Below are 15,923 nucleotides of genomic sequence, written 5' to 3' on the forward strand. Positions count from 1 at the left end.
TCCACAGGTCTCAGTTCCACCTGTTCCTAGCAATATACAATATGCCTTCTCCTGAACAGAGGACTTGTACCCACAGCATGGGTCCAGTGTAGCACCGCCCCTGTGGTGGCTCAGAAGGAGGCTACTTCATCAACCTTAGGGATTTCATCACAAAGCTCTGCTGTAAACATTCAGTGGTACCTGGAAAATACCAAAGGCAGGGACTGAGGGAGCTGCCATACCATCCCTCACTCACTCCCCAGAACTTACCTACAGTCATTGTCACACGTTTTGATTTAGGTCAGGCAGGCTGATTTGGAGGGTTTCTTTTGCATTTCTCTGATTACTAATACAATGGATTTCCTTTTGTTATCTGAGCCACTGTAATGTGCACCCAAGCACTTACTGCTTTGCTACTTAACTGATTTGTGGAAATCGCAGATTTGAGATACTAGTGCCTTGTCAGTTGTTTAAGTCATGGAAAATATTCTCATGCTCTGCCTTTCCCTCTGTGTGTGTGTGGGAGGGGGGCGGGGGTGCAGATGTTGATACTGGGTATCTTCCTCATTGCTCTCCACCTTATTTATTGAGTCAGGGGAATTCCTGCACATTAAACTAGTCTAACTAACTGTCAGTGAGCTCTAGGAATCCTATCTCTGTCCCATCAGCACTGGAGTTACGGGGCTATGCCTAGCTTTTAAATGGGTGATAGGGATCCAAACTCAGGTCTTCATACTTGCAGAATAATTGCTTCACCCTCTGACTCCCTCCCTATTCTAACACTGTATTTTCTTACATTTGCTACCAGTATAGCTGATAATATCGTATAACTGAGGACTTGTTGTATAAATTAACAAAAATTTCATAATGGAATCTGTGATTCAGTGTAATTTATTTTTTATATATTTATTTGTTTCATTTAATGTGTGAGTGTTTAGCCTACATGTATATATGTGTTCTGTATGCAGACTTCATGCTCCCAGAGATCCTGAGACAGCATTGTATCCTCTTGAACTTGAGTAAATGGTTGTGAGCTTCCATGTGGGTGCTGGAAATCAAACTTGGGTCCTGTGCAAAAACAACAGGCGTTCATCACCTCTGAGCCCCTCAAATAAAATTTAAAAGGCTAATTAATGGGATCAATAAAACTGCTCTTAAGGTACATAAAAAGGCACCATTTTCACATTAAAATGGCACATCAACACAATTTATTTAGCACTCTGTGATGTTTAGGAGGTAGCTTTTGTTACCTTTTCTATCACTGTCTTCAGTTAGTTTAAAACTTATTTCTACTACATTCTTCGTGTTTCTTCTACATGGTCTTAATTACACTTGTTGATCTTATTACACTGTGTTATGTAGTATAATAAAAAGGAAATATTTTAATAGAGATCAGCCTCTGCCTCCTCTCTCTCCCCCTCTCCCTCTCCTTCTCCTCCCCCTCCTTTCTTTGCAAGGCTGGGGATGGAACACAGGTCTTCACATATGGGCATTAGACACTACCACTGAGCTATACTCCCACCCAGAGAACTCATTCTTAATGGCCAGCAGAAAATCACCAGCTAAGGGTATTCATAGAAATTAATGCTTTTTTTTTTCTGCTCCTTTTGAAAATACTTTAAAAATAGTAATAATACTTTCTTTTGTGAGAATATGCATATTCGTTGTTAATTTTAATAAAAATGGAAAAGATAAAAAAATTAAGTAGAAGCCACCCCAAATGCTGTTACCCGGAAGCCACTGTTGTTTGAGTCTGCTGCTTACCCCAGCTGATTCAGTAGCCTATGAAGGGGTCTGCCCACTCCCAGGCCACTGTCTGAGGGTGGCTGCAAAGGCCTGTCACACCAGGTGACACCCCAGCAGATCATTAGGGTACTACCAGCTCAACATCCCTTCTCAACCTCATTTTTCCACACTTCCAAGAGAACTATGGAAACAGAGACAACGAAAGGGGAATTTTGCTTATTATTTTTATTTTTACTTTTCCAAATTACTGAAAAGAAAGAAGGGCTTCCTAAGAAAATATGCATTAAACCTAGGCACTTCATTGAAGCAGTTTCCAAAATAGTGAGACCTTTACTTTTAAAGTACATTAAAGAGTTGGTATTGCTCAAGGGTTTCCATGAGCCAATGTTCCTGAGGGTGTGGGAAAGACTGCTGAAGAAATTCCGGTTTCTTGCACGAAGAGCTCCTGGAGAGGTGAGCAGGTGTGATCCCTGGCTCTCAGCAGTGGACAATCTCCCAAGACCAGGCCTTAGAAAACCTTGGAAAATATTTATTTGGCCCTGGGATATTATACTTTCAAGCGTGTATATAAGCAACTTTTATAAGTACTACAGTTCTTCCTGATTATAAAGGTGATAGAAGCCTGGCATGGAGACCCACACTCAAACCACAGAGATCAGAAGATGGGGGCAGGAGGAGCACCAGATTGAAGCCAACTGAGGCTACATAGTATCTAAGCAAAACCAAACCAAACCATCTACTTATCCACTTTATAAAATTGTCTGCATTATTTCATTAATAAAATCCAGCACTTAATGTGTATTGATATATTTTCTTTTACACTGTCCCTTGCATGCCTAACCCCTCACACACACACACACACACACACACACGCACACACTTTTATTGTAAAGTTTTAATTTTCTTGTTTATTTTACCTTGAATAACATTTTATTAACTAGAGGGAAATATTATTCCTCATGGTAAAATGCATATAGAATTTTCACAACTACTGTTTTACAAAACCTTTTAGATTTTGCAGTAAATTTTAAGCATTTTGTGGAAGAGTATGAAGAATTCCCACATGCCTGCCAGTCATTGTGCCCTTGGTATTTAACACCACAGTGTGTTTTATCTTCAGCCTTCTCAGTCTGTAAATAAGCTCTCCAGCTCTGCATTTAGGAGGTGCAGTGCTTGAGTTCTCGATTTGACCAGCATGCTCTGCTTTCTTTTGTCTGCCCAGGTTACTATAGCAACAGCACAAAGGTGGCTGTGAAGACCCTCAAGCCCGGCACCATGTCTGTGCAGGCATTCCTGGAAGAGGCCAACCTCATGAAGACCTTGCAGCATGACAAGCTAGTGCAGCTGTACGCTGTGGTCACCAAAGAGGAGCCCATCTACATCATCACTGAGTTCATGGCTAAGGGTGAGTGGCATCATGAGTCTGTACCCCTAAAGGAGGCAAGTCCCAAAGCAGAGAACAGTCAGCTTTAATGGGAAGCATACTCAGTACTGGAAAGTTAGAAAGTAAGAGAAAGAGGGCATTTCACAGTCATAGCCTGGGGACAGCATTTTTCTTCCATGCTTAAAATCTGAGTAGTCACAATTCTAAAATGGCTGAGATTTCTTCTTCAGCATGATGTAAATCTCTGAGTGTTGCTTTAAATTGTTAATCTAGGGTCTGAGGATGTGAATGAGGTGGAGAGCTTATGCAGCACACAAATTTAGTTAATGGTTTTTAACCCCTGGAGGTTAAATCCCCCAGGAAGAAGTTCTAAGCAGCCATCTTTGCTTCTTAGCCCTTTGGGAATGGCTATCAGTCATGATTTTTTTCCTTCACCTTCAGTCTGGTACTGATACTTAGAACTCTCACATTTTTTTTTAAGTGTTTGGAAAAATGAATGTAGGGAAGAACGTAACATAGGTAATAATCCTAAATTAATATTGCTCCTGCAGGTCGGATTAGAGTGTGCTGAGATAGCCAGTGTGTTAGTAATTGTTTCTAATGCTGGCAATCATACCTGGGTCCTCACTCATGGTAGACAAGCACTGTAGCATTGAGCTAACACATCGGAAGTCCGATTAGCAGCAGATTAGAGGCATGGATGTTACATATTTGAACTTAGTATCTGTTAGTAGTTGCTCTTCAGAACAGCGTTTACTTAAAGCATTCCCCAGAAGGGGACATGTGCTGTCTTGTGTTATGCTTTTCCCAACCCTGGGTAAGTGCATTCTCATTGAGCCATGTCCTCCACCTCAGACAGATTGTTAAAAATATAAATAAAACTACATGGCTTTTGTTGATATAACTGAGAAGGCATACTCAGGGCTAGGTGTTTTGTCATTTATAAGTATGGTGTTTCCTTATGACAATAAGGTTCATTGAGTGCTTATTATCTATCACTTTGGCCAGTGACTTCTGTGTCCAAGGACTAAGTGCTATTCTGTGATACTAAGCACTTAGCACCCGCCAAGCCCCACAGTGTATAACTTAAATCTCCTTGATTACATCCTTATAAAAACTCCTTTAGAGCTACATGGCCCACTTTGCAAAGATTTGATGATAAGAAGTAAAAGCTGCCTGTGAGATAGGTGCTTGTCATTCTATGGGAGAAAAAGGTCTCATAGATATGAAACCAGAGGAATTGGGTGGGGGCTGCTGTCAGAGCTGTATTTAGGGAACTACTTGTCTCCGGTTTAACAGCTCTCCCAGAGCCTCAGGCTTCTTTTGAGGTCTGTACTTTTGCTGGAACAAGTCAGAGCAAGCCTAGCCTGATGCCTGCAAGGGAAAGGCCTTCCATGAGACATGCTTCCTGTCTTTCTGTCCCAGATAAGCCAACCAGTGATCAGGCAGCTGCAGCTGTTAACACGCTGGTTAGTTCTCTGAAACATGATTTCACATAGCTATAGATAAAAGATACCACCATCTTCCCCTCTACCATGAGCGTAACAGACTGAAAGGGATTGAGTTTGACCAGTCTCAGGAAAAGATTTTATAACCATCTAGAATTACAAAGCCCATCATTTTATGGGGTCTTCTCCCTAATGGCAGTTTTCTCAGTACTGGAGATAAGTCCTAGGGTCTTGAACATGCCAGATAAGCGCTCCACTCCTGAACTTCACCTAAAGCCCCTTGATGGCATTTTCCTTTACTCGTGTGCTTGCATTGCATTGACCTTTCATGGCTCTGTCTGCAGGTAGTTTGCTGGATTTCCTCAAGAGTGATGAAGGTGGCAAGGTGCTGCTGCCCAAGCTCATTGACTTCTCGGCGCAGGTGAGGCATTAGAAAGCCCAGTGGATGTGTGCTCTACAGTTAGAATGTCTCTTCCTGGGAGAAGGAACTCCCCTCAAATATTCCAGAATAGCGTGTGTATGTCTGTGTGTCTGCCTGTCTTCAGACCTGCTGGTATATCACATTCTGTGAAGCAGGTTAACCTCCTTATTCTGGATTACTTTCCTATAATTCATAGAAATGGTGTTTAGCATTTTGAAAAGGCAAATCCATATTGTGTAAGTACAGCCACTTTTAAATCATGCATGTGTTTAATCAAGTGTGACTCTAATGTACAGATCCTTTGGAGTCCTGGCATTCTTGAAGGGAGAACTGTGTTCCCTGCCTGTTCTTCCTCTTAGGCCCTTATTGTTTGTCTCTTTAGGAGTGGGAGATTCTTTCGTTTGTAATGTTTCCAATATTAACTCAAGAGTTAACTGTTTATTTTGGAGTCACATACTTCCTGAAGTGTGCTTATAAGCCAAGGCAAATTGCCTGGAATCCAAGCTATATATGTGCCTGGTGCCGTAAGGAAGTGTACATTTGAAGAGAGGAAGGGGAAGGAACCAGAGGCCCTGCCTTCTTTGCCATCCTTAACTCCTATCCTGGCCCTGGCTCTGGGGTCCCACTCCAGGGCTCTATACTTTCAGGACTATAGTTTGAAGATGACTGCCTTGCAGTAAAGGCAACATGGCTGGGTGCAGCCATGGATCCCACAAAGCTAGCAGAACAGGAAGTGAAGAAAGCAGACGTCTGATAAATGTCTATTGCGCTGAACACAGATAAAGGGCCCTCTATTTTAGTGGATGTAGGGTTTCCTATTAGGCTGGAGATTAGAGGACCACAGTAAAGGTTTGTCCCATGGTCAGGGATAAGGAGATATGGCACATGTGACCTGAGGCCTACACAGACTTGCTCTTCATCCTGACTGAGGGTCAGTTTGTTCTCATTGCTCCTCAGACTTTACACACAGCAGGGTTTATGCTGAGTCGAAAGGCTGTCTTTCTTCTTTTGCATGGGTATCTGTGTTTGGTTTTGTACATCTTGTATGATTAAACATTATCTTGTAGCTGAAATTCTAAGGTCTAAGTCTGGGTGTTTGAGGCTACCATATAAAGGGTAGTTTTCACTGACTTATAAGACAAGGGAATAGTTGATTTCTGAGATTTTGTAGTTTGCAGACATAATATCCACAGAGCCTGCTCTAACTGTGGCCATGCACTGGATACCAGGCCTATTTCCAGGATTTCACTTTAAGTAGTCTAAATCCTGTTGGTGCCACTGTCCTTTCCAGCTTGTGCCAGATGAGCTCTTATTTGCATGTCCCAGGGTATCTTTCCTGGGAGGTGCCCCTGGGAAACCTGCTGAATTGTCAAGGTAAATGTGAAAACCACTATTACTGAGAGTGTCACAGTCAGCAACAGTCAGGGATAGCCTGAGCATCCAGGCTTAGAACAAATTCACTCACTCCTTCCTTCCTCCTTTCCTTCCCTTCCTCCTTACTCCTCCCCTTCCCTCCCCCTCCCTCCTTTTCCTCCTTCTCTCCCTTTATTTCGTCATAGATTGAACCCAGGACCTGTATATATGAAGCCTGTGTCTGTTACTCAGCTACACCCCGAGGCATTGAGCTCATACCTAAGCTCTAGCTCCTTCTGAGTTCATATTTGCTAGACACACAAGCCTCACCCAGACTCTCCCCTGTTCCTGGCGAAAGCACCTGGTTCCTCTCCTTCATTATTATTTGTTCCATTTGCTTGTGACTCTTCCTGCTGAGACTGAGGTGGTGGGCTCAGCCCTGGAAACAGTCTTTCACACTGACTTCTACAATGTTCCTGCTGCCACTGTGATGCCCTGGGTTCTGGTTCTGGTGGCATTATGCAATGTGTTGTCTAGTCTTTCATGTGTTGTTCTTAAAGTCTCCATACTTCTTAAGGCCTCTCTTAATTTTTCACCTGTCGCTAGTTAACTCTGTCCATCTTCTGTGGTGAATCACACGAGAACAGTGAATATTAATGAGACTAATCTAAGTAGACATTTGGTGGCCAAGTACTTAGTTAATCCATGCTTGCACCCTGTATCTTTTCCCCAGCTTATTTCTTAGGGTGGAAATTGGATGAATCTACTCAGTATTTGAGCCCTAACTTAATCAGTGAGCAGGGTGTACAATATGTCGATGGTCCTTCTGTCCTGTTACCATTGTCAAATATGGTCGAGTGTGGAGAAAATTAATGTTCACCATGGATACTGTTACTGCCCAAAGCAAAGGTTGGTTATCAGGCCTGGAGATGGGTCTGCTAACAATCATAGCCTCAGAAGAACAAGGAAAACATGAGGGGACAGAATCGGGACTTCCCCATGACCTACTTCTCCTCTGCTTTCTCTTTCGCACTCTCCCTGGGTATCCAGTTGAGACAGGAAACCCATGATGCACATGGCCACCAATTCATGTGAGAGCTGATTTCATCACTTCCTGTCTCAGGAAAGCTCTGAAAAGTCTTATGGGGCAGAAGTGTAATCCGTTCTCTCCAGCAGCCCCACCCCCTTCCCCAAAGAGCACATACCTCCTGCTCACTGGGTAGAGATGAAGGGATTTTGACTGGAACAGATTTCCTCAAGCTTTTCTCCTTGCCCTTTCATGCTTTTCTTTGCTACGAGAGGAAAGTGGTGCCTTAGCAGACGTTTGACATTTCTGAGCAGATTGCCTTCACCTAAATTCCAAGTGATAGACGGAAATTACTTGGCAAAATTACTTGGCAAAATTACTTGGCAAAATTACTTGGCAAAATTACTTGGCAAAATTACTTGGCAAAAGAAGTTGAAATTAGTTGGGAGCATCCTGAGACAGATGCTTGTAAAACTGAGGAGAAAATAGTGTACAAAATTTGAAGGAGCATAGGTGGTCAGATACAATCCCTTTGTCTTTCTGGCCCAGTGAAGCAAAGCATATTTTGCTACTTGGCATCAACATCTCTGAAGTACAAACACAGTTTGCTCAGAGGCAAGTGGAAACCTCTAGAAGCTGGCTTGGCTCGTCCATCTGCTGGGAAACCACAGTGATTTCCGCTTTCTTAGTCTTTCCTCTTTTCTGGGGTTTCTCATGTGTGCCTCTCTATTGCGGCCTTTGCACTTGCATGTCCACTTAATGACATGTAATATCAGCGGGAAATATCAGCAATGAAGTGGGCATTCATTAATTCCCAAAGAATACTAGGATTGGAAAGCTACTGTAGATAAAGGGGCCATGGTGATCAGGACAAGACGCCTCAGTATCCATTGTTGCTTGGGAACCATGACTCCCAGGTCATGCAATCCTGTGTAACTGGTGCTTGCCTTGTCTGGTGAAACAGAAGACACACCACTGCAGTTCTGTAAATAACACCCGGTTAGGTGTTTCACCGTGTCAGCTTTAACATTCTGACACCGAAACTTCTTTTCTACTGTCACTACATGAGCTTTCACTCTTTTCTTTAATAATTAATTATTTTATTCATAATTTTTATTAATATTAATAGTTAATATTAATTATTAATATAACTAATGATTTTCATGTTCTAAAAAAGGGACATAAATACATTATATTATTTTAGTAGACAGATTGAGGCATGGCAATGTTCTCTTGTCAAAATTTAAAAAATTGATAAAAAATAATTGTGCATATTTATAATGTACAGTGTGATTATTTTTGTGCATTGTTTTTGAGACAGAACCAGGCTGTGTAGCCCAGGCTGCTCTCAACTCACCATCATTCTGCCTCTGCCCTAAAAGTGTTGGGATTAAAGGCATGTGCTATTGTCCCAGTTCAGTGTGACTTTAAAAAATTGAACACAATTTATTGTGTGTACATGTTTGTGCATGTGCATACACGTAAAGTTCAAAGGGTGTGGGGTCCCTGCATCCAAATCAAATTATCAGAGTTGGCAGCAAGCACCATTATCTGCTGAGCCAGCTCAGTGGACATTCAAAACTCACTGCCCTACCTGTTTTGATAGACACGATCCGTTACTGGTAACTGTTGCTACCCTTCCATACTTTAGATCACTAGAATTCACTCCATATGGTTTACTGTAATTTGGTCCCATTTCTCTTTATACAGTTTGAATAATGAGTTCCACTCAAAACTCACTTTAAGAATGTAACTTAACACTTGGGGCATGAAAACTTACAAAAATGAACGAGTGAAACTGGAGCCAATGTCAGAATTGCAAAACTGGATAATAAGCAGTTTTCTTCTAGGGGGAAAAATTGAAAAAAAACAACACTTAATTTTCAGTTAAAAATATGCGGCTGAGGAGTACAGCCAAAGGAGCCTTGTCTTGTTTTCTTTTGGTTTTGTTGTTTTGTTTTCAGGGTTTGATTGTTTTATTTCTTTATTTCTTCTTGAGAAAGGGCCTAACTCTTTAGCCTAAGCTGACCTCAAACTTTCAATACCCCTGCTTCCAGTTGCCAATGCTGGGATTAAGGTGTGTGATCGCACATCTGTCTATTTTGTTTGAACCTGGTTGGAAATCATCCTAGTCCCAGAAAGAACCTGTGAGTCAGATAGGCCTCAAATCTTGATACTGTTCTGTCCAGGTTGATAGTTGCTAGTTTGTGTGACCATAAGTCACAATCCAGCTTCCTCTTTGAGATGTGTCTTGGTTTCCCACGGGGCCAGACTTAATGGAGTGAGTGGCTTGGGACCAGTGAGGGTCCTCACCAGAAAGATGCATTCAAAACAGAGGTTGAAAGCACTTAAAAAAAACAGCAGCTGTGTCAACCCTGGGCAGCGTTATTTGGGGTTTATCGGCTCCCTTTTTACCTTCTCCACGTGACTGTCTCTCTCCTCTCTTTCACCCACAGTGAACAGGGAGCACAGCATGCAGGGAGCACAGCCTGGCTCCTTGCTAAGAATGAGATGAGCAAAACACACTCAGGAGGCAGGTGCATAGTGTGTGAGGACAGGGTTCAGCACCAGGAATGTGGCCAGGGCTGTCTAATTAAGCACCTTATGTTGCTTTCAGAGTACTATACACAGGGAGGCTGGAATCCAGTGGAGCAGGAGAGCTGGCTTTGGAGATAGGATCACTCCATCAGCTTGGGAAGGGCTGCAGACTGCAGAAGTGAGCTTTGACTCCAGGAAGTTGCTGCCTAGAAAAGAGGGCAGGAGAACTGCAAATGAAGCATGTGGTGAAATGAGAGATGCCAGTGACCAGGACCTGGGTGCTAAAGGATCTGCCCGTGTCTGTCAATCTCAGTGAGCTATTTTGTAGATAACTCCAGGGTTCAAAGCTATATGTGAACAACATGAGCGAGTGTGCTCAGCCAAAGGTCTCGCCTGGACCTGTGGCAGTTTTGCTCTCTTCGGTAATGTTTTGGTACTTAGTGATTAATAGATGGTGTTTGCGGTCACTATGACAACCATGTAAAACTCTAGCCAGTTGGGTTGCTGGTGATGCCACAGCATGCTGGCTTCTGAGACATGAAATCATGGCAGGCTACTTGGTGTGACTGCTCTGGGAGTGTCAGGGATGTGCTGTCAAGTCTGGCCTTGACATGCTGGATACAGAAATGATTAGAAAGGAAGGTCCGTGGTGTGTGTGCTATTTGACTGTGGATACCAAGAGCCTGTGGGTAGTGAGTATAGATGCGAGCACTTTAAGAAGTGGATTTGCCTGGGGAATCACAAGACTGCCCCTCCTGCACTCTGGTTTCTATCTGCCACCATATCTAGTATCTGAAAGAAGTGTGCAAAAGATCAGCCTTAGTCCATGGTGATCTGATAGGATGCATGGGACAATTTCAATATTTTTGTATCTGTTGATAAGGCTGATCTTCAATAACAAAATAAATAATAGAAAGCCAACCTTCACGTGGAAACTGAACAACACTCTTCTCAATGATACCTTGGTCAAGGAAGGAATAAAGAAAGAAATTAAGGACTTTTTAGAGTTCAATGAAAATGAAGCCACAACATACCCAAACTTATGGGACGCAATGAAAGCATTTCTAAGAGGAAAACTCATAGCTCTGAGTGCCTCCAAAAGGAAACTAGAGAGAGCACACATTAGCAGCTTGACAACACACCTAAAAGCACTAGAACAAAAGGAAGCAAATTCACCCAAGAGGAGTAGACGGCAGGAAATAATCAAACTCAGGGGTGAAATCAACCAAGTGGAAACAAGAAAAACTATTCAAAGAATCAACCAATCAAGGAGCTGGTTCTTTGAGAAAATCAACAAGATAGATAAACCCTTAGCCAGACTCACTAGAGGGCACAGGGAAAGCATCCTAATTAACAAAATCAGAAATGAAAAAGGAGACATAACAACAGATCCTGAAGACATCCAAAACACCATCAGATCCTTCTACCAAAGGCTATACTCAACAAAACTGGAGAACCTGGATGAAATGGAGAAGTTCCTAGACAGATACCAGGTACCAAAGTTGAATCAAGATCAGGTTAATGATCTAAACAGCCCTATATCCCCCAAAGAAATAGAAGCAGTCATTAATAGTCTCCCAACTAAAAAAAGCCCAGGACCAGATGGGTTTAGTGCAGAGTTCTATCAGACCTTCCAAGAAGATCTAATCCCAGTTCTTCACAAACTATTCCACAAAATAGAAACAGAAGGTACTCTACCCAACTCATTCTATGAAGCCACAATTACTCTGATACCTAAACCACAAAAAGACCCAACAAAGATAGAAAACTTCAGACCAATATCCCTTATGAATATTGATGCAAAAATCCTCAATAAAGTTCTTGCTAACCAAATCCAAGAACACATCAAAACAATCATCCATCCTGACCAAGTAGGTTTCATCCCAGGGATGCAGGGATGGTTCAATATACGGAAATCCATCAACGTAATCCAGTATATAAACAAACTCAAAGACAAAAACCACATGGTCATCTCCTTAGATGCGGAAAAAGCATTTGACAAGATCCAACACCCATTCATGATAAAAGTCTTGGAAAGATCAGGAATTCAAGGCCCATACCTAAACATGATAAAAGCAATCTACAGCAAACCAGTAGCCAACATCAAAGTAAATGGTGAGAAGCTTGAAGCAATCCCTCTAAAATCAGGGACTAGACAAGGCTGTCCACTTTCTCCATACCTATTCAACATTGTACTTGAAGTCCTAGCCAGAGCAATTCGACAACAAAAGGAGATCAAAGGGATACAAATTGGAAAAGATGAAGTCAAAATATCACTTTTTGCAGATGATATGATAGTATATATAAGTGACCCTAAAAATTCCACCAGAGTACTCCTAAGCCTGATAAACAGCTTCGGTGAAGTAGCTGGATATAAAATTAACTCAAACAAATCAATGGCCTTTCTCTACACAAAGAATAAACAGGCTGAGAAAGAAATTAGGGAAACAACACCCTTGTCAATAGTCACAAATAATATAAAATATCTTGGCATGACTCTAACTAAGGAAGTGAAAGATCTGTATAATAAAAACTTCAAGTCTCTGAAGAAAGAAATTATAGAAGATCTCAGAAGATGGAAAGATCTCCCATGCTCATGGATTGGCAGGATCAACATTGTAAAAATGGCTATCTTGCCAAAAGCAATCTACAGATTCAATGCAATCCCCATCAAAATTCCAAATCAATTCTTCAACGAATTAGAAAGTGCAATCTGCAAATTCATCTGGAATAACAAAAAACCTAGGATAGCAAAAACTCTTCTCAAGGATAAAAGAACCTCTGGTGGAATCACCATGCCGGACCTAAAGCTCTACTACAGAGCAATTGTGATAAAAACTGCATGGTACTGGTATAGTGACAGACAAATAGACCAATGGAATAGAATTGAAGACCCAGAAATGAACCCACACACCTATGGTCAGTTGATCTTCGACAAGGGAGCTAAAAACATCCAGTGGAAGAAAGACAGCATTTTCAACAAATGGTGCTGGCACAACTGGTTGTTAACATGTAGAAGAATGCGAATCGATCCATTCCTATCTCCTTGTACTAAGGTCAAGTCTAAGTGGATCAAGGAACTTCACATAAAACCAGAGACACTGAAACTTATAGAGGAGAAAGTGGGGAAAAGCCTTGAAGATATGGGCACAGGGGAAAAATTCCTGAATAGAACAGTAATGGCTTGTGCTGTAAGATCGAGAATTGACAAGTGGGACCTCATGAAACTACAAAGCTTCTGCAAGGCTAAAGACACCATCAATAAGACAAAAAAACCACCAATAGATTGGGAAAGGATCTTCACCTATCCTAAATCAGATAAGGGACTAATATCCAATATATATAAAGAACTCAAGAAGGTGGACTCCAGAAAGTCAAATAACCCCATTAAAAAATGGGGCTCAGAACTGAACAAAGAATTCTCACCTGAGGAATACCGAATCACAGAGAAACACCTGAAAAAATGTTCAACATCCTTAATCATCAGGGAAATGCAAATCAAAACAACCCTGAGATTCCACCTCACACCAGTCAGAATGGCTAAGATCAAAAATTCAGGTGACAGCAGATGCTGGCGAGGATGTGGAGAAAGAGGAACACTCCTCCATTGTTGGTGGGATTGCAAGCTTGTACAACCACTCTGGAAATCAGTCTGGCGGTTCCTCAGAAAATTGGACATAGTACTACCGGAGGATCCAGCAATACCTCTCCTGGGCATATATCCAGAAGATGTCCCAACCGGTAAAAAGGACACATGCTCCACTATGTACATAGCAGCCCTATTTATAATAGCCAGAAGCTGGAAAGAACCCAGATGTCCCTCAACAGAGGAATGGATACAGAAATTATGGTACATTTACACAATGGAGTACTACTCAGCTATTAAAAAGAATGAATTTATGAAATTCCTAGCCAAATGGATGGACCTGGAGGGCATCATCTTGAGTGAAGTAACACAATCACAAAAGAACTCACACAATATGTATTCATTGATAAGTGGATATTAGCCCAAAACTTAGGATACCCAAGATATAAGATACAATTTGATAAACGCATGAAACTCAAGAAGAATGAAGACCAAAGTGTGGACACTGTGCACCTTCTTAGAATTGGGAACAAAACACCCAGGGAAGGAGTTACAGAGACAAAGTTCGTAGCTGTGATGAAAGGATGGACCATTTAGAGACTGCTGTATCCAGGGATCCATCCCATAATCAGCTTCTAAACGCTGACACCATTGCATACACTAGCAAGATTTTGCTGAAAGGACCCAAATATAGCTGTCTCTTGTGAGACGATGCTGGGGCCTAGCAAACACAGGAGTGGATGTTCACAGTCAGCTATTGGATGTATCACAGGGCTCCCAATGGAGAAGCTAGAGAAAGTACCCAAGGAGCTAAAGGGATCTGCAACCCTATTGTTGGAACAACATGATGTACTAACCAGAACCCCGGAGCTCTTGTCTCTAGCTGCATATGTATCGAAAGATGGCCTAGTCGGCCATCAATGGAAAGAGAGGCCCATTGGACTTGCAAACTTTATATGCCCCAATATAGGGGAATGCCAGGGCCAAAAGAATGGGAATGGGTGGGTAGGGAAGTGGGGGGCGCTATGGGGGACTTTTGGGATAGCATTGGAAATGTAATTGAGGAAAATATGTAATAAAAATATTAAAAATCAAAAAAAAAAAAAAGAAGTGTGCAAAAGAAAAAAGGGGGAACTCTAGTCAGGCAATTCAGTCCATGGTCAGCTTGTTTCGTTGCTGTGAGCCTGTGGTGAGAGAAAACACCATGCTGGTGAGAGTGCCTGTCAGAGCAAACTTGCTTATTTTATGCTTGCCAGGAAGCAGAGGGAGAGAACTAGGAAAGTTCCTGAGGATGTCCTTCAAAGATATCCCACAGAGACGTCTAGCCAGGCCCTCACCTCCTAAGTTTCCCTCACTTTCCAATAATGAAGTGCACAGCCATAGTGAGTTCAGGGTTAGGGACTTGGCTCAATGGCAGTGTATTTGCCCACTAGACACAGTACTGGCCTCCATCCCTAGTGCGGTAAGAAAAACAATTAATTTACAAATGGGTCCTCATGGTCCATATACCTCTCAGTAGCACTGTCAATGAAATGTGAATTTTATTAGGAGACAGTTCTTATCTAAGAAATAGGAGGAGCCCTTGCCTGAGCTGGCCATCTGTAAACTAAATGGGCCTTCGTTGCTTTAAATTTACCTTTCCTCTAGTGTCTTATTATAATGGTAGAAAACTGACTGCATTATACAGGAAGAACTAGAGTCTGGGGGCAGAGGTCAATAGAAGATAAAGAACATGCTCAGTTGTCTACACGGAGCAGCTGCGGGACTGGTACCACCAGCCCTGGAGTAGCAATAAGTTTTGGAATACTGTAGCATGGGCTACAGGCATCCTGGGTTTCAGATGCTTTGCTATGGGGTCTGGGACTTGGAAGATGGGTAGGACTGAAGAGCTCTGTGAGGTTGGGCTGTAGACAGACATAAATAGGGTTTCAAGAGACTGGATGAAGTGGTGGAGGTTGAGCCTGAGAGGGATGTACAGAGATGGTAAGAGAGAGCAGGCATACAGTGGACCAAGCAAGGCCACAGAGCCAGCTCCCCATGGAGGGGGAATGACTGAGAACAAAGAAACTTACATTGCATTTCGAGGCAAAAGTGCCTTTGCCTTTGCCTTCGCCTTTGGAGAATTTGCTAGAGCCTTCTCAGTGCACTGGTTTGGGGAAAGTCCTTCTTGGCTGTTTCTCTCCCCTACACCTAGACTTCCTCTCTCCTCCTAGTTTCTGCCTGTCTGTTCTTCCTGGTCTCCCTTTCTTCACCTACTCCCTCATAACCCTCCCTAGGTCACACTGTACTTTCTGCTTGTGCAGAAATTATACAGAGGGAACTGTATAATTTTCATTTCTTAAGTAGGCTTATATTAAGTCTTAGGAAGGCAAAAGTGGGAATGAGATTAGTGACAAGTTAATTATTGGTCTTTATAATAAACAAGCAAACAAACAAGAAAG

General features: G+C 42.2%; 1 protein-coding gene across 1 annotated transcript in view; it reads left to right on the forward strand.

The window, feature by feature from the left end:
* The window catches only part of LOC147004437 (tyrosine-protein kinase Lyn-like), a 48,281-nt gene that overhangs the window by 5,030 nt on the left and 27,328 nt on the right, over positions 1-15,923 (forward strand). Inside the window, exons 2-3 of the mRNA XM_085839514.1 lie at positions 2,948-3,130; positions 4,902-4,978. Coding sequence (XP_085695640.1) covers positions 2,948-3,130; positions 4,902-4,978 — 260 coding nt within the window. The remainder of the gene's footprint in view (positions 1-2,947; positions 3,131-4,901; positions 4,979-15,923) is intronic.

Source organism: Mus caroli, unplaced genomic scaffold (genome assembly GCF_978045245.1).
Source record: "Mus caroli unplaced genomic scaffold, Mus_caroli_1 scaffold_6, whole genome shotgun sequence".
In the NCBI taxonomy this organism is placed as follows: domain Eukaryota; kingdom Metazoa; phylum Chordata; class Mammalia; order Rodentia; family Muridae; genus Mus; species Mus caroli.